This window comes from Gopherus flavomarginatus, chromosome 5 (assembly GCF_025201925.1).
Source record: "Gopherus flavomarginatus isolate rGopFla2 chromosome 5, rGopFla2.mat.asm, whole genome shotgun sequence".
NCBI lineage: Eukaryota > Metazoa > Chordata > Testudines > Testudinidae > Gopherus > Gopherus flavomarginatus.
In genome coordinates this window covers 2,633,945-2,654,407 of record NC_066621.1, presented here as the reverse complement: position 1 = coordinate 2,654,407, position 20,463 = coordinate 2,633,945, and the positions used below count along the sequence as shown (strand labels likewise).

The 20,463-nt window shown below is 57.0% G+C and overlaps 2 protein-coding genes across 2 annotated transcripts; one reads left to right on the top strand and one right to left on the bottom strand.

Annotated features, from left to right (window-relative positions):
* On the bottom strand, positions 1 to 11,170 carry ZNF646 (zinc finger protein 646). Its single transcript, XM_050956662.1, is given in 4 exon segments — positions 1 to 1,891; positions 1,893 to 5,371; positions 5,374 to 7,029; positions 10,232 to 11,170. Coding segments are annotated over 3 exon segments (5,004 nt in total). The 5' UTR covers positions 6,872 to 7,029; positions 10,232 to 11,170; the 3' UTR covers positions 1 to 1,864.
* A 1,091-nt stretch (positions 11,171 to 12,261) lies between these two features.
* Positions 12,262 to 19,615, top strand: ZNF668 (zinc finger protein 668). Its single transcript, XM_050956823.1, has 2 exons — positions 12,262 to 12,570; positions 16,931 to 19,615. The coding sequence occupies exon 2, from the start codon at positions 16,961 to 16,963 to the stop codon at positions 18,716 to 18,718; it is 1,758 nt and encodes a 585-aa protein (XP_050812780.1). The 5' UTR covers positions 12,262 to 12,570; positions 16,931 to 16,960; the 3' UTR covers positions 18,719 to 19,615.
* The last annotated feature ends 848 nt before the right edge of the window (positions 19,616 to 20,463 follow it).

Here is a 20,463-nt window from a genome sequence, read left to right as displayed (position 1 = left end):
TGTAAGTGGGCAGGAAACCCCCAGCTTTATTGGTTTTTATTCCACACAGCAGAGCCACCAAATTACAGCTGGGGGAAGAACAAGGGTCACTTAAATATTAACATGGTTCCAGGAGGGGAGCAAGGACTAATGGTTAGAGCAGGGGATAGCGAGGGCTAGGAGTCAGGACTCCTGGGTTCTAACCCCAGCTCTGGGAGGGGAGTCTAATGGGTTAGATTGGAGGGGGCTGGGACTTTGGTTCTGTGGTTGGAGTAGGGAGGACAGAATCTTCCTTTAAAACCGTTCCATGTACCGAGACAAACACAGGACAAATTTAAGTGTTGGCGTTTCTAAAACAGAAGATTGCTTTGTGTGAGAGATCTGAGTACCGTCTGGATTTCTGCAATACACTTACATATTCTGCATCATAGGACAATAAAAAATATTCATACATCTTGGATCAGTAGCACAGTGATAACTATTTCTGGGAGGTATAACTATCTTTTATCCCAACCCACGAAGGAGGACATTTTTTCTACAATCACAATTCAATACCTCAGTTGAAAACATCCCAACATTTTTCTCTCTTGAAAGACTGGTAGTGTTTTCTGGGCTGTTGTTTTCCCTCCCCCCCCCCATAAAAGGAGTCTCTAAGCAAATTGTTTCAAATGTGTGTTGTTCACAAGGGAAAAGATCGTTTAAAATTCAGATTTGATTCTTTTCCAGGGGGGCGGAAGGGGGGGGTTAAAATTTGTATTTTCCTTTTTGCCTTATACAGAAATTTAGTTCTCTTTTTAAAAAAATTTTTGTTTTTATTTTGGGAGGAAAATTATTATAATTAAGGCAATTTGCTCTCAGTACAAAAAGTGTGCCTTTTTATTAGTTTGTTTCCTCTTTTTTTTAAAAAAGTTTTTTTTTTTTTTTTAAGACTAACTTTCGCTGATTGAGGAGGAAATTTAAAATTTGTATATATAATTTTCTCCTCTTCCAAAAAAAAACAAAACAAAACAGTCTCAGACAAGATGTGTCTGATTTTAAAAGTTTTTGTTACAATTACAGATATTTGAAATTAAATATATTTAGACTTTTTGCAGGGGGCATCTTAGCCAATTTTGGGGAGGGGGGAGGTAAAAAGGAGCCTATTTTTTTCCACGTGTCAATTTTTAGGGGCAAAATTATTATTTTTTCAAATGAAAGCGATTTTTAAAATGTCCTTCTTCTCCAATAACAGACACCATTTAAAAAGGAGTTGGGAACTGGTCAAAACAAAACCAGAAAATTAAATTCTACAGACGTTGAAAAAACAAACCAAACCAAAATAAAAACATGGCACCAATGTTGTGTGTGGTTTTTTTTGTTTTTTTTTTTTTAAACCACAATGTTCAGGCTCCTGTGCAGGAGATCACTGGAGCATCATCTGAACCAATTTCACTGGAATCCGTTGAGAATTACAGCCAAGCTGATAAATCCAATTGATTGCAATCAAGTTTTTAAAGCACGTGCTTAGAGTAAAGCGGGTGCTTAACATCTCTCCTGAATTGAGGGCCGAAACAAGGTAACACAGGGTTAAAGGGAAAGTTCTCAGAGGCACAAAAGGCAGCAGAGAATCAAACGAACACCGTTTCCCCTCACCCATCCATTGGAGAACTGGGGTCCACCCCAAAACCTCCCTCCCTGATTGTTCCATGGCACCCACAAACTGCCTCCTTCCCACTGGCAGACTGGGCACTTCTCCCACCCAACTCCATTTGTGCCTCTGAAAATTCCTCCCCTTCCTAATGATTTGGTGCTAGGACAACAATCGACATTGACTCCCCACCTCCATCTCTCCATCCCCTCTCGTCCCCCACCCACCCACACATTCGCACAGTCATTCGCACGACCCTCAGCTAACTTGCCCCATGGCGGCAGATGGCACTGCCATCCACCCCCGCGTCCTGGCAGAAGCCCGCCTCAGGCTCCTGGGTCCCTCCTGTGGCAGCGTGGCCAGCTTTGGCGCAGCCAGCCTGGCCATGGCAGGCCTTGGCGTGGCTGGCCAGCCGGCTGGAAGTCCTGAAGGCTTGGCCACAGTCTGGACAGCGGCAGCCTTTCTTGTTCGAGTGGGTGCGGAGGTGGTAGGTGAGGGCCAGGAGGTTGTGGAACTCCTTTAGGCAGGCGGGACAGCGGTAGAGACCGGTGGTGTGGACCTTCTTGTGGTGGAGGAGGCTGCCAGCGTGGCGGTACGTCCGCTCGCAACGGTCGCACTTGTAGGGGCGCTGGTCCACCAGGCCGTTGGTGCTAGGAGTGGCCCCAGCCTCTGCCTGGTGCCGCCACAGGTGCTGGACCAAGTCCCGAGAGGCGCGGTAGGCCTTGCCGCACTCCGAGCACTCGAAACGCTTCTTAGTGTGGACCCGGCCATGGTTCTTGAGGGCTGATGGGGTGGGAAATTGCTTGGGGCAGACCGGGCACTGGAAAGGGCCAAGGGGTGCCTGAGTGACGCCCACTGGGGTTTGGGTGCCAGTTTCAACATGGCCGCCTGAGGCACCACGAACATGGCCACCTGAGGCACCAACTGATGTACTGCCAACATGGCTGCTGTCAACATGAGGGCCTGAGGTACCATCAACATGGCCACCTGAGGTAGTGCCAAGATGGCCACCGTCACTGTGGCCACCTGAGGCGTCAACGTGGCTGCCGCCCTGCTCCCTCCGGGTGGCCCGCCATTCTCGTGCCATCTTGCTACGGACAAGGCTACTGCCCTCCAGTAAGGGGCGGCCAGGGGAGCTCCTGCTGCTAGGACGAGGCCGGCGCTGGGCATGGATCAGCTGGTGCCTCACCAGCTGCCTCTGCCATTTGAAGGCTTTGCCGCAGTCAGGACAACGGTGGCGCTTGACCTCGAAGTGGATGCGCTGGTGGTTCTTGAGGGCCATGAGGTTAGGGTAGGCCCGGGGGCAGACGGGGCAGCAGTAATGGCCGGTCTTGTGGCTCTTGCGGTGGTTGAGAAGGCTGCCGGCATGGCGGTAGGTCCGCCCACATTGCTCACACCGGTATGGCCGCTCCTCGGGGTCCTTCTTGGAGGCAGCCAGTGGCTCCGAGACCCCGCCACCGTCGGTGTGGGCCTTGCCTGCTCTCTTGGCGTGAGCCAACTTTCTGGAGGATGAGGCGGGCAGTGGCGGTCTCCTCTCACGGTGGACACGCTGGTGGCTGGCCAGCTGCTTCTGGAGGCGGAAGGCCTTGGGGCACTGGGCGCACTTGTAGCGCTTGGTCTCGAAGTGGATGCGGTTGTGGTTCTTCAGGGCCATGAGGTTGTAGAAGAGCTTCTGGCAGATGGCGCAGCGGAAGAGACCCGTCTTGTGGGTCTGCTTGTGGTTGATCAGGCTGCCCGCGTGCTTGTAGCTCCGGCCGCACTGCTCGCAGCAGAAGGGGCGCTCTGACGCGGCACCTTCCTCCCCACTGCCGCCGCTGCCACCCTCTTCCTCGGCAACACTGACCAGCTCTTCCCCCTCCTCCGGGTGCTGAGCGGCACAGTGTGCCTCCAGCCCCGCTGCCCCCTGGCACAGCTCCCCACAGACATCACACACATGCAGCTTGCACTCCTCACCATCGCTGCCGCCTGGATCCTGTTTTCCGGGAGCTGGGGCCGCAGATGCCTCAGCGCTCCCGCATGGCAGGGAGGGAGGAGTCTCCTTCCCTACACTGTCCCCGTTGCCGGTTGGCCGGCTGTCATTCAGCTTACACTTGGGGTGATTACGGAGATGGTTGCGGTAGGCAGACAGATTGGGGTACTGCCGAGAGCAGACGCCACACTGGTAATCTCCCACTTGGTGGGTCTTCTTGTGGTTGACCAGGCTGCCGCCGTGCCGGTAGGTTTTCCCACACTGCCCACAGGCATAGGGACGGCTGTCTGGGGGCATCAGGCCAGATTTCTGCTCCTCCGGCAGCTCCGGACGCGGTCCCAGACGCAGCTGGATGGTGGTATCAGCCAGCGCCGCTTCCTTCTCCTCTCGGTGGCCCAGGCTGTGCTCTTCAAGGCTTGCCATGTCGTCGAATGTCTGCCCGCAGTAGCCACAGATATGGGAAAGGAGCATCTCTTCCTCCCCATCGCGCTCATCTGGGCGCCCCTCCACCTCCTGCTGAAGCCCGGGGAAAACTGCATCCTTGCCGGCCTCCAAGCTGCCTTCCTGAGGCTCCCCCTCCCTGTCATGAGCCAGGCCATGGTGGTGCTGCAGGTCCGTCTCGCCTGGGAAGATCATGCCACAGAGGCTGCAAAGGAAGGGACGTTCCTCGGTGCTGGTGCCCAGCTGCTGGGCCGTGGCATGGCCACGGAAGTGACTCTTCAGTGCCTCCAGGTTTGAGTACTCCTTCGGGCACAGGGAACACTGGTATATGCCCAGCTGCTGGCTGTGCTTGTGGTCGAGGATTTCGCACGGGTAGGGCTGAGAGTTGGGGCTGCTGGGTGGTGACGCTTTGGCCTCCTCCTCCTCTTTCGGGTGTTGCCAGCCATTCACCGCGCTGCCTCCCCGCAGATTGTAGCTCCGGTGGGACAACTCCTCGCCCAGCGTCCCCTCCTCTCCAACCCGGGTACTCTCTGGACCACCACGCCCGACATCTCCACTTCCGTCCGGCTGCATCGTGCGGTCAGGGGCAACTCTGGGCTCCGCCTCTGCCACACTCCCTTCCTCTTCCTCCTCCGCCCCCGCTCGGCCCTTCCTCGGCTTCTGGTGTCCACGTAAGTGGCTCTTGAAGGCAGCCACGTTGGAGAAGCGTTTGGCACAGAGTGAGCACTCAAAATCCCCCGTCTGGTGCGTCTGTTTGTGGTTGATCAGGCTGCCCGAGTGGCGGTAGGACTTGCCACAGAGTTCACAGCTGTACACTCGTCTGCCCGGAAGCTCCGCCTCACCCTCTCCCGTGCCAGTTTCCCCATCGCTGTGCGCCAGGGAGTGGCTCTGTAAACTGCCCAGGTCGTGAAAGATCATCCCGCAGCAGCCACAGATGTGAGACATCCCCGGCGCTGGCCCTGCCGCTTCCAATTCCTCCACATCTCGCTTGATGGCCAGAAGCAGCGCTGCCTCCCGCGTGTGGACACTGCCCGGTTCCTCCTCCTCCTTCTCCTCCTGGGGGCAGGGCGCGGCATCCCCGGGCGCATGGCGCAGCTGGTGCCACTGGAACTCTGCCTCCTCCTCAAAGCTCTCTCCACAGCTGGTGCAGGCGTAACTCCCCCGCTCCTTGCCCCGCGCCGCTCGGAAATGCATGCGGACGTGGTTGCGTAGGGCCATCAGGTTGGGGTACTGCTTAGGGCACAGGGAGCACTGGTAGACGCCCGTCCGGTGGGTGTGCCGGTGGTTGACCAGGCTACCCCGGTGCCGGTAGGTCCGGCCGCACTCCCCGCAGCGGTAAGGCCGCTCCTCTGATGCCCGTCCTCTTCCTCCTCCACACAACCAGTCTCCTCCTCTTTGAGAGCACCTCCTCCACCTGCTTCCCCATGGCCCGGCAGCTCCGTGGCCCTCTCCGCACCAGCTGGCTCTGTGGGGCTCTGGTCGAGGTGGCAAGTGGCCTCTTCGGGCGCCAGGGGGCAGGAATACTGGAGGCCGGGCCGGGAGGCCGGCTTGGATTTGAGGTGTATCCGCAGGTGGTTCTTGAGGGCCGCCAGGTTGAAGAGCTGCTTGCAGCAGAAGTTGCAGCTGTAGACACCCGTCTGGTGGCTTTTCTTGTGGTTGATGAGGCTGCCAGCATGGCGATAGGTCCGGCCACACTCCCCGCACCGGAAGGGCCGTGCTTGGTCTCCGTCCTTACCGCTGGCCTCCCAGGCTCCCTCCGAATCCATTGCGGGTTGGGCCAAGCCACCCACATCCTCTTTCTCCTCTTCCTCCTCCTCCTCCTCCTCCGGGTAGAGGCAGCTGTGGTTCCTCAGCTCCTCCTCATCGGCAAAGCTTCCCCCGCACCTCACGCACAGCTCTCCATCCGGATTGCCCCGGTCCCCGCCTCCAGCCTTCGCCCCATCCTTCAAACTGCAGGGGGCGCCCTCTCCGAAGGCAGCCGCCGGCGGCTGGTAGATATCCAGCTTGGCCGAAGTCTCAATGGAGTCCTCCTCCGAGACGCTGTGTTCCGAGCCCTCCGAGGGGGCTCTCCCGGCCCAGCGGGCTTTCTCATGGGCCTTCTGGTGGCTCAGCAGCTCGCTGGGCAGGCGGAAAGCCTTGCAGCACAACGAGCACTTGTAGGGGCGGTACTCCGAGTGCAGCCGGGAGTGGTTCTTGAGCGCCATGAGGTTGGAGAACTCCTTGAAGCAGACGGCGCACTGGTAGATGCCTAGGGTGTGGCTCTGCTTGTGGTTGGTGAGGCTGCCCGCATGCTTGTAGGCCTTATCGCACTGGTTGCATTTATAGCGCCGCTCCTCTGCCGGCACGCCAGGGGCCTCCTGGCCTTCCTCCGCTTTGCCGGGGAATTCCAACTGGGAGAAATCAGCCGGCACCACCGATTCAGCGATGTATTTCTCCAGGTTGCTCAGCAACGTCCCAGCGCCGCCGCCCTCTAGCGTGGGGAAAACGTCGGCATCCGATGACGAGGAGTCCTGCCCTTGCTGGAAGTTGTTCCCCTCGTCCTCCTCCCCCTTCTGGCTGTGGCTGGCGTGGGCTGAATGGCGATGGCTGGCAAGCTGGGAGGCAACGCGGAAGCTGCGGCCGCAGTCCGGGCACCGGTGGCGCCTCTCCTCGGTGTGGATGCGGAGGTGATTCTTCAGGGCCATGGGGTTGGAGAACTCCTTGCGACACAGCAGGCAGGTGAAGAGTCCCACCTCATGGGTGCGCCGGTGGTTGACCAGGCTGCCGGCGTGGCGGTAGCTACGCTGGCACTGCCCGCATTTGAACGGCCGCTCCTCCCGCTGCGGCTGGCTTGGCTCGCAGCCGGGCTCTTCCATCGCTCACATCGGACGGCGGGAGGGCACTGTCTCCGCTGACTTCACAGGGCCAGGCCGGTGGCCCAGAAAGCTCTGTTTCCAGCACAATGAGCCTGCATCCCCTCCTGCTTCTTCCTCCTCCTCCTCCTCTGGCTCCTTACGGCATCCCAAGGCGGCAGCTGTGGGGAAACAGGCAAGGGAAGAGGAATTAAAACGCTGTCAAATGAGTGTCCCACATACATGCTCAAGCCTGGCTGCTACCAGACCCATGGCTTCATCCTCTCCAGACCAGGGGAGCTAAGCCCAAGGAGGCACAAAAATTAGGACCAGACAGGGTTACCCTGGGCTATGCTGTTTGATACCCTGATGGGTGGAAGGATATCAGACAGCAAATGCCACACTGCAGAGCCAGGGAGAGAACCCAGGAATCCTGGTTCCCAGCCCTCCTCCAACTGACTCAACCCCACTCCCTTCCCAGAGCTGGGGACAGAACCTAGGAGTCTTGTTCTACATAAAACAGCATGTAAGAAACTGAAGACAGACATTTGATGTCTCAGTGTGTCTGAAAAGGGAAACGAAGCTGACCGGCCTGCCTGGCAGACCACCAGTCACGGACAACTGTCTCTGGGATGCAAAGGAACTAAGCTGTCCCCTCCGCAGACTAGCTCCAGGCCGAGCACAGGTTACAAATGAAACAGTAAGCAGGCCTCCTTCCCCGGCTTCCTGGTTTGTGTCAGGTTTTGGATGATTACTCAGTTTAAGAAAAGCCTGGGGCTGCGAGGCAGGACTGAGGGGCACTAGCAGAGCAGAGGGGGCAGGGGAGCCCAGGACTAGCATCGCAGGGGTCTGCGGAACGACACTGAGGGGCACTGGCAGAACTGTGCGTGCCCATGTCAGGGATCTACACCCCTCACTGTCACAAACACTCAGGTCTCTCCCAAAAGGAACCAGAATTTCTGGGTTCTCTCCCCAGTTCTGGGAGTGGCATGGGGTCTAGTGGGTTGAAGTGTGTGGGAGGGCAGCTGGGAGCCAGGACTCCTGGGTTCCATGGCTGGCCCTGAGAGGGGACAGGACTCCAGTACAGGGGTTCTCAACCTTTTTCTCTCTAAGGCCCCCACCCAACAAGCTATAAAAACTCCACAGCTCACCTGTGCCACAACAACTGTTTTTCTGCATATAAAAGCCAGGGCTGGCATTAAGGGGTAGTAAATAGGGCAGCTGCCCGAGGCCCCGCGCCACAGAGGGCCCCGTGAAGTAAAGTTGCTTCAGCTTCAGCCGTGGCCCCCAGTGACTCTAATGCTGGCCCTGCTTGGCGGATCCCGCTGAAACCTCCTCGCAGCCACCCCGGGGGACCTCGGAAATCTGGCTGAGAACTGCTGCTCTCGGGGTTAGTGGAGGTTGGGAGTCAGGACGCCTGAGTTCTATATTCTGTGTCTTTGACTGCTGAATCACTCAACCCACAGAGCAGGGGAGGGATGGCTCAGTGGTTTGAGTGTTGGCCTGCTAAACCCAGGGTTGTGAGTTCAATCCTTGAAGGGGCCACTTAGGGATCTGAGGCAAAAATCTGTCTGGGGATTGATTGGTCCTGCTTTGAGCAGGAGGTTGGCCTAGATGACCTCCTGAGGTCCCTCCCAACCCTGATATTCTATGAGCACCAGGGTAAGTCATTTCCCTTCTCTGTGCCTCAGTTTCCCCATCACTACCTGGGGAAAACAGATACCAACTCATGTTTAGTAAGGTTATCATCACCACCTGCAATATGTGTCTTCTCCTCGATTAGGGCACAGCTAACTTAAGGCACACTGATTTAATTATAGTAATTAGAAAAATGCATGACTCCATATTGCCACCTGTAAAGAGGTAAATAAGGTGCTACATATAACTCAGATGCACCAGAGAAAAAACACACAATTTATCAATTAATTTGTAACCTTTGCCCCTAAAAAATATATATATATATATAACATCACCCAGGCATATTTCTGAGCACCATCAAGCCATTTCTTGGGGAGAGGGATAGCTCAGTGGTAAACCCAGAGTTGTGAGTTCAAACCTTGAAGGGGCCACTTAGGGGTCTGGGGCAAAATCAGTATTTGGTGCTGCTAGTGAAGGCAGGGGGTTGGACTTAATGACCTTTCAGGGTCCCTTCCAGCTCTGTGAGATAGGCATCTCTCCATATATTATTTCTGAGGTTCTGAACACCTGTAGTAGGCTCCACATGTTAAAGATCAACAAAACATCAGGGTGGGAAAACAGACACATGTTGGGGGCCCTGATAACCTCTAGCAGGGGTCAGCACCAAACATATAGATTTATGTGACAAGGCAAAATTAACAATGGATGTTTTCTGCCCCCCACCAGCAAAAACCACCACGGGCTGGAGATGAAGCATGAGAAGTGGAAGCCCTGGAGAAGAATTTTTGGTGGGAACTTTACTCGTGTAACTCATTTGCCTTCAATGGCCCAGAGATTGCTAAAGGAACAGCAATCTCTCAGGGCAGGTCCACCAGCAGGTGTGGGTGGGTGGCTGTTTTCCATTCAGTCACTCTTTATAATTGGAAGCCTTTTAAAAAAAAAGAGGATTCCAAAGTTTCTAGCCTCCAATGTGACTTGATCGTGCTCATAGCAAGCGGGTAAATTACGCCACTCCACAACCTTGGGAGAGAAAAGGACAGCTAAGGCATGTTTTGAGGGACAATACATTTCACTCAACGGTGAGATGCGGCTGCCTCTGGGGTGGGCTAGCAGGGGAACAGCTGCACAGCAATGCAGCACAGGGATGATTCGCCTGGCGCTGAGATGCTGCCACTCTGGGGAGGGTCAGCTGGGTAACAGCCACATAATGATGCTGCCCGGGGATTACTCATCCTGCATTGCAATGCAGCTGCTTCTAGGGCGGGATACGGCATATAGGAGACACAGCCATTCCACACAATTTTTAGCTAAGGAAGAGCGAGAAACAATTGCATCTAATTTAAAATTGCAGGGAGGGAGGATGGAAGTAGCAAGACTCCTGGGATCTAACCCCAGCTCTGGGAGGGCAGTGATGTCTACTGGTTAGAGCGGGGGGGGCTGGGTGCCAGGACTCCGGGGTTCTCTCCCCGGCTCTGGGAGGGGAGTGGGGTCTAGTGGGTTAGAGCAGAGGGTGCTGGGAGCCAGGACTCCTGGGTCCCCAGCTCTGAGACTCCCTTTGCAGCCTCAGGCAAGTCCCCGTCTCTGTGCCACAGTTTATCCATTCATAAAACGAGAACAACAATCTCCACCCACTTCATAAGCACAACAGGAAAAAGTGTTTTAAAAGACTTCATGTGGCTTTAGGATGCAGACTGGGCCCTAACCACCCCCAGGTCAACCCAGCACCCCCCAAAGCCAGCCTCTTACCTCCAGGGCCCAGTAAAGCATCCCAGAGGCGACACACAGGCCAGGGCAGGGGAGCTGAAGCAGTTTCCAGGAAGGAGTCACACCCCAAGTGACAGCCAGATGCGGAGACAAACCCAGGATCTTCAGGGTACAAGGAAGAGAGGAAATTTGTAGGGACCAGCCCCAAAAATACAGGGCTTCCCGGGGTGCCTTATCCCCCAGGGGAGGGACCGGCACAGACTTTTGGTGGCGTTCAGTCTTCAAAGCTGGATCCCAGCGGGGTCTGGATACAGGAGCTAATGGGGGCTCCGAGCCCCAAAAGTCTGGGCCCAGGCAGCGAGCGGAGACAGGCGCTCACGGCGGAGGGACCCGAGCCCCAGATCGCAGGGGGCCAGGCTGCTGTACCCCGACGTGCTGGCTACAGACGCTCCCAGGGGCTCGAGCCCCGAGGCGCTGGATCCAGGGGGGTCCGAGCGGCGGGCGACACATCCCAGGGGTCTGCGAGGCTGGAGGCGGATCCCAGGGGGGCGAACCCCAGTTCTGGGCTGGCAGGAGAGCCCCGGCCGGGCGAACCCCCAGTTCTTCCAGCGCAGGGAGCCGGGGGGGCTCCCCGCTCCACCGCCCCCGGGGGGCTGATTTCCCTGCGGGGGGGTCTCCAGGCGGGCAAGTCCACGGCCCCCCCGTGGGGGTGGGAATCTCGCCCCCAGCCCGTGGGGGGGGCTCTGCTTCGCCCCTCGTGGCCAGCAGGGTCCAGCCCCTGTCGCCCCCGGCTCTGCCCTGCTGCTGGGGGGCGGGGGGCGTCTGCAACCCCCCCGGCCCTGCTGCCCCCTCGGCCAGGCTCGGGCACCCCCAAACACTTCCTTTTGTTGCTAGGAAACAGGAAATGTGCAGCGGAGAAAGGCTTCCCGGGAGGCCCGCCCCCTTGCCTGGGCCTGGGGCTGCACTTCCGGGGGTGCCCCTCTTAAAGGGGTCCCCCACACGCTGCTAGTGGGGCCAAGTTACCCCCCTCGCCAGCCAAATCCCAGCAATTTCCATCCAAATGGGGAGGGGAGGGGAGGGTCGGGTCGGGTCTCAGAGAAAAACCGACCTCCCCCAACCAACAACATTATGTTACAGTCAAATCCTTCAGTGTGCCAGGACTTCTGCGTTCTCTTCCCGGCCCTGGGAGGGCAGTGGGGTCTAGTGGTTAGAGCAGGGTGGGGCTGGGAGCCAGGACTCCTGGGTTCTATCCAAGCCGTGGGAGAGGAGTGGGGGCTGGTGGGTTAGAGCAGGGGGGGGCTGGGAGCCAGGACTCCTGGGGTCTCTCCCCAGCTCTGGGACTGGAGTGAGGTCTAGTGGTCAGAGCAGAGTGGGGCTGGGAGCCAGGACTTCTGTGTTCTATCCCTGGCCCTGGGAGGGGAGTGGGGTCTAGTGGTCAGAGCAGGGTGGGGCTGGGAGCCAGGACTCCTCGGTTCTGTCCCTGGCTCTGGGAGGGGGCTGGTGGTTAGAGCAGGGGGGCTGGGAGCCAGGACTCCTGGGTTCTCTCCCCAGCTCTGGGACTGGAGTGAGGTCCAGTGGTCAGAGCAGGGTGAGGCTGGGAGCCAGGACTCCTGGGTTCTCTTGGCAAGTGGAGTGGGGTCTAGTGCTTAAAGTGGAGGGGCGAACCAAGACTCCCGGGTTCCACTCCTAGCTCTGAGAGGGCAGTGGGGGCTGGGAGCCAGGACTCCAGGGTTCTATCCCCAGCTCTGGGAGGGGAGTGAGGTCCAGTGGTCAGAGCAGGGTGGGGCTGGGAGCCAGGACTCCTGGGTTCTATCCCCAGCTCTGAGAGCGCAGTGGGGTCTGGGAGCCTGAACTCCTGGTTCTATCTCCCTCCCTGTGCAACATCCCAGTCAGCCCTCTTGCTGGGGGTGTGTCCCCTATAAGATAGTTGGTACGGCCCCCACCTACCCTCCCATTGGAAGATCTGCGTGCCACACTTCCGGTTGTGCCACACAGCCTCCACGCTGCTGTGCATGGCGCGCCACACTTCCTGCGGTGCTCCTCCCAACCTCTTCCCGCCCCCCAACAGCCCACCCGGAAGCAAGGTTCCTACCTTTGCAATCAACTGCCCTCCTCCACCCCACCGCCCAGGCCCTGGGGTGTAGCAGCCCCCCCAGCCTGGAGGCAATAAATCCCCCAGGGCTAGAGGCCTGCTGGGCTATGGAACGGGGGTGTTAATATCCCTTTAAGCAGCTCCTTTACTTTGCATTTCTCCCCCCCACGCCCCCCCTCCTCTACTGTTGTCTTCTCCTCCCTCAGGGTCCTAGGGGCTGACTCATTCCGCTCCAGCAGGGAGTGGGGAACAGCAGCTCCAGCAGCAGCAAAAGAGAGGCAGAAGCCAGGTAAGGCAGAGATTAGTCCATTGCAAGCCCTCCCAAGCCGTGCATTCACGCCAGCTCCGCGGGGAGACAAATCTCCTTTGCAAACTGCCCCCTTTCCTAGGGGAGAGCCTCTTCCCCTGGTCCTAGACCCAGCCATTTTGCAACCAGCCCTGCTTCTTGCCAGCCCGGTGCAAACCAGCCCCGGTAGCCGGCCGGGCGCAGCTTGCAGGGGCCCAGGCTCAGCAGACAGCCTGGGTCGCCAGGCGGCTTGTCCGCCTCGGGTGCACACTGGGGCAGCCTCTCTGCAAACCCTTCCCCAGCAGGCGGGGTGGCGTCTCCTCCCGTGGTCCTAGAGAGAACCATTTTGCCAGCGACAAGAGCCAGCGCCCTGCCGCGAGCCCTCTCTGCCTTTGCACGGCTCACGAGGCGACTTTCGTTTGCAAAATCTTGATATTTCAGTGCGGACAAGGAGACCATGAACACCCCCCTCCCTTTTTTTTGGATACTCGTTTTCCAGCATCTCTCTCCTTTGCATCGCCTCCTTGGGGCGGCGTCTCCTCCCTTGGTCCTAAAACCAGCCATTTTGCAAGCGCGGAGCCATGCAATGATTGCTTTGGAAGGGGGGCTTTCCCTTTGCAAAAGGCCTCGCCTTGCACATCTCTCTTCCCCCCCCCCGGGCCATGTTGCTTGGCTTGTGTTGCAACATATGCAGCTGATGCCCCGCTTGGTATTGTCCTCCAAGCTCGAATGCACAAAGAGAAGCGAGTTCCCGTCGGCAGTCCTGTCCTACATACTAGCCCCCTGTGGGTTGCATTTCCCACCTTCCCCTGGTCCTAGCTACAGCCATTTTGCTTTGCAATTTGAGCCGTGCAAACCCACGCAGAAATGCGGCCCATCTCTGCCTCCTTGCGCTGTTCTTTCCCTGTCTCTGCAGGATGACCCCCCCCCCCCCCCCGCCCTGCACGGGTGTCGCCTCCCCCGGTCCTAAAGACAGTCACTTTGCAATTGCTTTCTGCCTCCCGGCAGGTCCAATGCAAAGCGAGAAATAATGCACAAAATTCCTCGGAGGGTGAGGGCAGGCTACTCTCCAGAATGGCCAGTACCTGCAAACTGCTGTTCTCTGGGGATATCCGAGGTCTCTGGCCCCCTAACCCTTGCGATTCCTGGTCCTAAAGAGACCCGGTTAGCTTTGCTCATCGGTGCAACTAAACAATCCAGGCCCGGGACCCCATGTTTGCTGCATGTCTGCCTGCTCCTTGCAACAAAGAAATCTGTGCACCTAACTCCCTGTTTGTTCGTCGTGCTCAGGGCTACTAAACCAAAGGGGTTTGGTGTCTGCATTTCCTCTGCAGTCTCGAAATGTTATTTTTCAGTGAGTCTTGGAGCACTGGGGAAGTGCCAGAAGACTATAAGACCGCTAATGTAGTGCCAGATTTTTTTTTAAAAGGGTAGCCTAGATGATCTGGGTAATCCTGACATTATCCTGGGTGAGATAGTGGCTGGATTAATAAAGCATTAAAGGAGTGTAATATAATTAATGCAAATCACCAGGGATTTACGGAAAATAGATTCTGTCAAACTAACTTAAATTTTTTTATAAGACTACAGATTTGGTTGATAAAGTTAATGGTGTTGATGAAATATCCTTAAACTTCTGTAAGGCATTTGACATGGTACCATACGACGCTGGATTAAAAGAACTAGAGTGCGATACAATTTACACGGCCCACATTAAGTGGATTAAAAACTGGCTAACTGATAGGTCTCCAAATATAACTGTAAATGGGGAATCATCATTGAGCAGTTGTAATCCCAACGTGGTCTTGCAGGGGTCGGTTCTTGGCCTTATGCTAGTTAACATTTTTATCAGCGACCCGGAAAAAAACATAGTAGTCACTGATCACATTTGCAGCTAGCACCAATATTAGAGGAATGGTAAATCATGAAGAGGCCAGGTCACTGTTACGGAGTGATCTGGCTCACCTGGTAAGCTCATAGACTCAGACTCATACACTTTAAGGTCAGAAGGGACCATTATGATCATCTAGTCTGACCTCCTGCACAATGCAGGCCACAGAATCCCACCCATCCACTTCTATAACAAACCCCTAACCTATGTCTGAGTTATTGAAGTCCTCAAATTGTGATTTGAAGACCTCAAGCTGCAGAGAATCCTCCAGCAAGTGACCCATGCCCCATGCTACAGAGGAAGGTGAAAAACCTTGCCAATATGCCCTGGAGGAAAATTCCTTCCCGGCCTCAAATATGGTGATCAGCTAACCCCTGAGCATGTGAGCAAGACTCACCAGCCAGACACCCAGGAAAGAATCTCTGTAGTAACTCAGATCCCATCCCATCTAACATAGCTGGGCTCAGGCAAACAATACATGTTTTGATATGGCTCAGTGTAAATGGATCCATCTAGGAACAGAGAATTCAGGCCTTACTTGCTGCGCTGGGGGACTCTATCCTGGAAAGCAGTGACTCTGAAAAAAGGTTGCTTTCCTGTTCAGTGGAACAGGAGCTTCTGCCGGAGCCAAGAGAGTTAATGCAATTCTGGGATGCATAGATAGGGGAATCTCAACTAGGAAGAGGGAGGTTATTCTACCTCTGTTTGGCCTGGTGCGACCGCTGCTGGAATCCTGTGTCCAGCTCTGGTGCCCACCGTTCAAGAAGGGTGTTAATAAATTGGAGACAAGGTCAGAAAAGAGCCGTGAGATTAAAGGATTAGCAAACCTGCCTTATTAGGGATAGACTCAAAGAGCTCAATCTCTTCGTCTTGACAACGAGAAGGTTCAGGGGCAACTTGATCCCAGTCTACAAGTATCTAGATGAGGAACAAATATTTAACAACAGGCTCTTCGATCTAGCAGAGGGAGGTCTAACGTGAGCCAATGGCTGGAAGCTGGAGACAAATTCAGACTGGAAAGCAGTTGGACATTTTTAACGGGGAGGGTAATTAGCCATTGGAACAGTTTACCGAGGGTCATGGTGGATTCTCTGTCACTGACCGTTTTTAAAGTAAGATGGATGGATGAATTATTCTGGGGGGTGTTTTCTGGCCTGTGTTATGCAGCGGGTTAGACTAGATGATCACAATAGTTCCTTCTGGCTTTGGAATCTAGATATCAGCGCTGATATCAGAGGAAAGGCGCGGTCCATTGAGATTAGCAGGAAACAGCAGGGCTGGCTGGTGAGAGGCAAAAAGCCACGAAGCGGAAATAGACCTGAGCTCAGAATTTTAATGCCCCTGAGCCCTCTGGGGAACTGATTTGTGCCCAGGAAACCTTGGGGCTTTATCATCAGTACAGAGCATCTTTAAAACTCAGTTTAATTGCAGAGGACATCAGTTAAAGAATCCAAGATACTGAGAGGAGACTCCTCTGTCTATTACCATGCCCCGTCAATGTGGGCACCCTCTGCTAGCTGGCTAAATCGGAAATATTTTAGGTCCTACAAAAATAATGAGACCTTTTGTGGCCTTATTACAGTGCTTGACCAAAAAAGAAAAGGCAAATAGATGACCTTGAAAAACAGATCTATGATGTTTCTTGGATTTTAAGGATATTGCTGCTTGGAGTGGCAAAACAAATGTCTGGCTCTCCATTTGAACACAATAGACTCGCAGCCACAGGAGTATATAAATACCTGGTCTGCCCTCTGTATAACGGTGTCCCTTTTGTCTGCAGCATTTGAGTGCTCTCAGTTGACCTGTTGGTGTCAGTAGTGGGATGATAAACTATTGATCTGTTCTACATGCAGGGGCTCATGGGATTATAAGTATCTGAATCTAGGTTCTGTGCAGGCCAGTGGTGGAATTATACTTTCCTGGTTTAGTGTCTTCCTCTTTTAGATACTTTTTTGGCTCCTATTACCGTAGTATCTCAGCACCTCACAGTTTTTTAGATATTTATGCTCACAGCCCCGCTAGGACATAGGAACTGTTATTAACCTCGTTTTACAAATGAGGAAACTGAGGCCCAGAGAGTACAAGTGATGTCGTCAAGATCACACAAGGAATCTGTGACAGAGCAGAGTCATGAATAATCTCCTGAGCCTTCAGTTAGTGCCCTAATGGCTGGTCTGTCCTTCCCCTCCTGTATGGCTCCATTGGGGGCAGAGTGGGATTATATTTTGCTAGTTTAGTCTACAGGCAGCCCTAGAACAGCTAGAGATGGGATTATACCTTTCTAGTTTAGTCTATAGGCAGCCCAATAGCTGCACTCATAGCAAAAGCAGGATTATACAGTGCTAATTCAGTCTCAATGGACACATTGGTGGAAGAAGTGGGTTTTTTCCCTCATGCACCATACTGTGTCCAAAGTGGGGTTGATCTCACTACGGACCCCTCCTTGTAACCCTGCCCTGCCTTCTCTTTCAGAGAGCAGCCCCCTGTCCCTCCCCTGCAAAGATGGAGGAGCCCGAAGCGAGCATTGTGGTGAAGCTGGAGGGTGACTCGGAGGAAGAGGAGGAGAAAGAAGAGGCTGCCATCTATGCCAAGTGCGGCCGGCGCTACAAGTGCCTGCCGTGCGGCAAGACCTTCCCCAGCGTGCCCCGGGTGCTCCGCCACGCCAAGTGCCACACTGGGGGGGGCACTGCCACGGCCAAGCACGCCTGCCCCAGCTGCGCCAAGGAGTTCCCCGACCGCTCGCAGCTGCACAAGCACCAGCTGAGCCACTCGGCCGAGCGCCCCTTCCAGTGCCTGCAGTGCTCCAAGGCCTACAAGACGGCGCCGGAACTGCGCAGCCACGGACGCAGCCACACGGGCGAGAAGCCCTTTATCTGCCAGGAGTGCGGCAAGGCCTTCATGCAGCCGGTGTGCCTGCGCGTCCACATGGCCCGGCACACCGGCGACCTGCCCTTCCGCTGCTCCCACTGCGCCAAGGGCTACGGCACGCTCTCCAAGCTGAAGATCCACCAGCGGGCGCACACGGGCGAAAAGCCCTACACCTGCGGCGAGTGCGGCAAAGCCTTCGCCGACCCCTCGGTCTTCCGCAAGCACCGACGCATCCACGCCGGCCTGCGCCCCTACCAGTGCAGCGCCTGCCAGAAGACCTACGCCGAGCTGAAGGACCTGAAGAACCATGAGCGTAGCCACACCGGAGAGAAGCCCTTCCTGTGCTCCGACTGTGGCAAAGCCTTCTCCCGCTCCTCCTCGCTCACCTGCCACCAGCGCATCCACGCGGAGCAGAAACCCTACTGCTGCGGCCAGTGCGGCAAAGGCTTCACCCAGCTCTCGTCCTACCAGAGCCACCAGCGCACCCACTCCGGGGAGAAGCCGTTCCTCTGCCCGCAGTGCGGCCGCATGTTCTCGGATCCCTCCAGCTTCCGGCGCCACCAGCGGGCCCACCAGGGCGTCAAGCCGTACCAGTGTGACAAGTGCAGCAAAGCTTTTCGCCAGCCAGCTGACCTGGCCATGCACCAGCGGATCCACACCGGCGAGCGGCCCTACAAGTGCCTGCAGTGCGACAAGACCTTTGTGGCCTCCTGGGATCTCAAGCGGCACCAGCTGGTGCACTCGGGCGAGCGGCCGTTCCAGTGCGGGGAGTGCGGGAAGAGCTTCGCCGAGCGGGCCAGCCTCACCAAGCACTACCGGGTGCACTCGGGCGAGCGGCCCTTCAAGTGTGGCCGCTGCGGCAAGACCTTCGTGGTCTCCTCCAGCCTCCGCAAGCACGAGCGGACCCACGGCGAGCGGCGGGGCGGGGAGGAGGAGGAGGAGGAGGAAGAAGCAGGAGCCACGGCCCGGCACATCTGCCGGCTCTGCGGGGCCGCCTTTGGCGAGGCTGCAGCGTTGCGGCGCCACCAGCGAGGGGAGCACCCGGAGGTGGCCCCTGGGGCGCTCACCTGTGCCGAATGCGGGGAGACCTTCTCCTCACCCTACGACCTGCGCAAGCATGAGCGGCTCCACCCCGGCCTGCGCCCCTTCCCCTGCCCTGAGTGCGGCAAGGGCTTCTCCGACCGCGCCGGCCTGCGCAAGCACGAACGCATCCACTCCGGGGTGCGGCCCCACGGCTGCCACCGCTGCGGCAAGGCCTTCCTCGGCGCCGCCGACCTCCGCAAGCACCTCCGCACCCACGGCCCCGCCCCCGGCCCCCCCCTTGATGAGGCCGCCCAGCCCTCCAACGGGCCTGACGGCTGCCTGCAAGAAGGACTGAGCCAGTCCTCCTGAGCCCCTCCCCCCTCTGGAGGGTGTGGCTCTTTGGTAACCCCCCTGCAGGTGGGCACAGCCCCCTGATCCCCTTGGGCTCCTTGCCCTCCTCAGCCATTGTGGGAATGTGATCTGTGCTCCCAGGTACCACCCCTCTGGAAGATTATGGCTATATGCCCCCCCCAGGACTCCTCCCCCTCCGAAGTCCGTAGAGGATATGGCTCTGAGCCCCTAAGCCCCACTCTCTCAAGGCCCATAGCTGTCTGCTCCCTGAGAGCCCCTCCATTTTTGGGGCCCATGGGGGCGTGGCTCTGTGCTCACAGGCTCCTCCCCTTCACTCTCAGGGCGTGGCTATCTGCCACTCCCGCCGGGGCGGGGGGTGTGACTGTCTCATCCCCCGGGCCTCTCCATCTCCTCAGCCCCCATGGGGAGGTTGCTTATTGTTCCCCAAGGGAGGTGGGCCACCGCCTCCTTTTGTCCCTCTGCTCCTTTTAGGGAGGGGTAGGAGGCTGGGGAGATTGTGAAAGGAGGGCAGCAGATGGTTCAATGCCCTTCCCTCTCCAGGGGGCGTGGCTGTACTGGCCCCTCCCTTCCCCAGGGGGCGTGGCTCTCTACTCCCAGGCCCTGCCCCATCGGGCATGGCTGACTGGTGATGCACTGTCCATGTGCCTAGAAACCTGTGGGGCGAGGGGTCAGCGCTGCCCTCTGCTGGAGAGAATTGGAGCGATCCGTGAGAGCAATGGGTTGATTGGCTGCTGGGCGTGGCGTGCGGGCGCAGGGGAGCTGGAAGGGTTTGTCGGGCCCAGAGGGTTGAACTGCAATTCAGGGAAGCTCATGGTAACCACCGGAAAAAGCTTCTTTGTAAATCGGCCTCGTGCCGGTATGAAAAGACAATGAAATAAATCCCTCTTTTTGTAACCTGGGCCTTGCTGTGATTCCTCTCCTCCCAGGGCCGGGGAGAGAACCCAGGAGTCCTGGCTCCCAGCCCCACCCCCTCTGACCACCAGCCCCCACTCCCTCCCAGGGCCGGGGAGAGAACCCAGGAGTCCTGGCTCCCAGCCCCCCCGACCACCAGCCCCCACTCCCCTCCCAGGGCCGGGGAGAGAACCCAGGAGTCCTAGCTCCCAGCCCACCCTGCTCTAACCACCAGCCCCCACTCTCCTCTCAGGGCCGGGGAGAGAACCCAGGAGTCCTGGCTCCCACCCCGCCCTGCTCTAACCCACCAGCCCCCACTCCCTCTCAGGGCCGGGGAGAGAACCCAGGAGTCCTGGCTCCCAGCCCCCTCTGCTCTAACCCCTAGACCCCACTCCCCTCCCAGGGCCGGGGAGAGAACCCAGGAGTCCTGGCTCCCACCTTCCCCTGCTCTAACCCCAAGACCCCACTCCTCTGTCAAATCAGGCCAGAATCCAGGAGTCCCGTGCTGGGGGCTGGACCTGGGGTGGGCAGGAGACAGAAAAGCAGATGTGGGGGCACGCTTGGATGGAGTGAGGGAGACCCCTGGTAGAATATATGGGGGTGCAGGAAGTGGAAGTGACCCCTGGAAGAATAAGAGGTATGCAGGGGGGTAGGGATCCTACCAGCAGGGGGTGAAGGAGTGAGCCGAATCCCCTGATGGGGGAGTACATGGGGGGCTGTGGGACTCTGGGGTTGGAGTCCCAGGGCATGAAAGAGTGGATAGAACAAAACAGGGGAGAACAGAAAGAGAGAAGGACACGTCAAACCTGCTCTACAGCAACCCAGGGTCATCCCCCTTCCCTGCACCCCGT

Coding starts and splice junctions, on each gene's coding strand:
- ZNF668 (XM_050956823.1), top strand. CDS start 16,961: ATGGAGGAGCCCGAAGCGAGCATTGTGGTGAAGCTGGAGGGTGACTCG.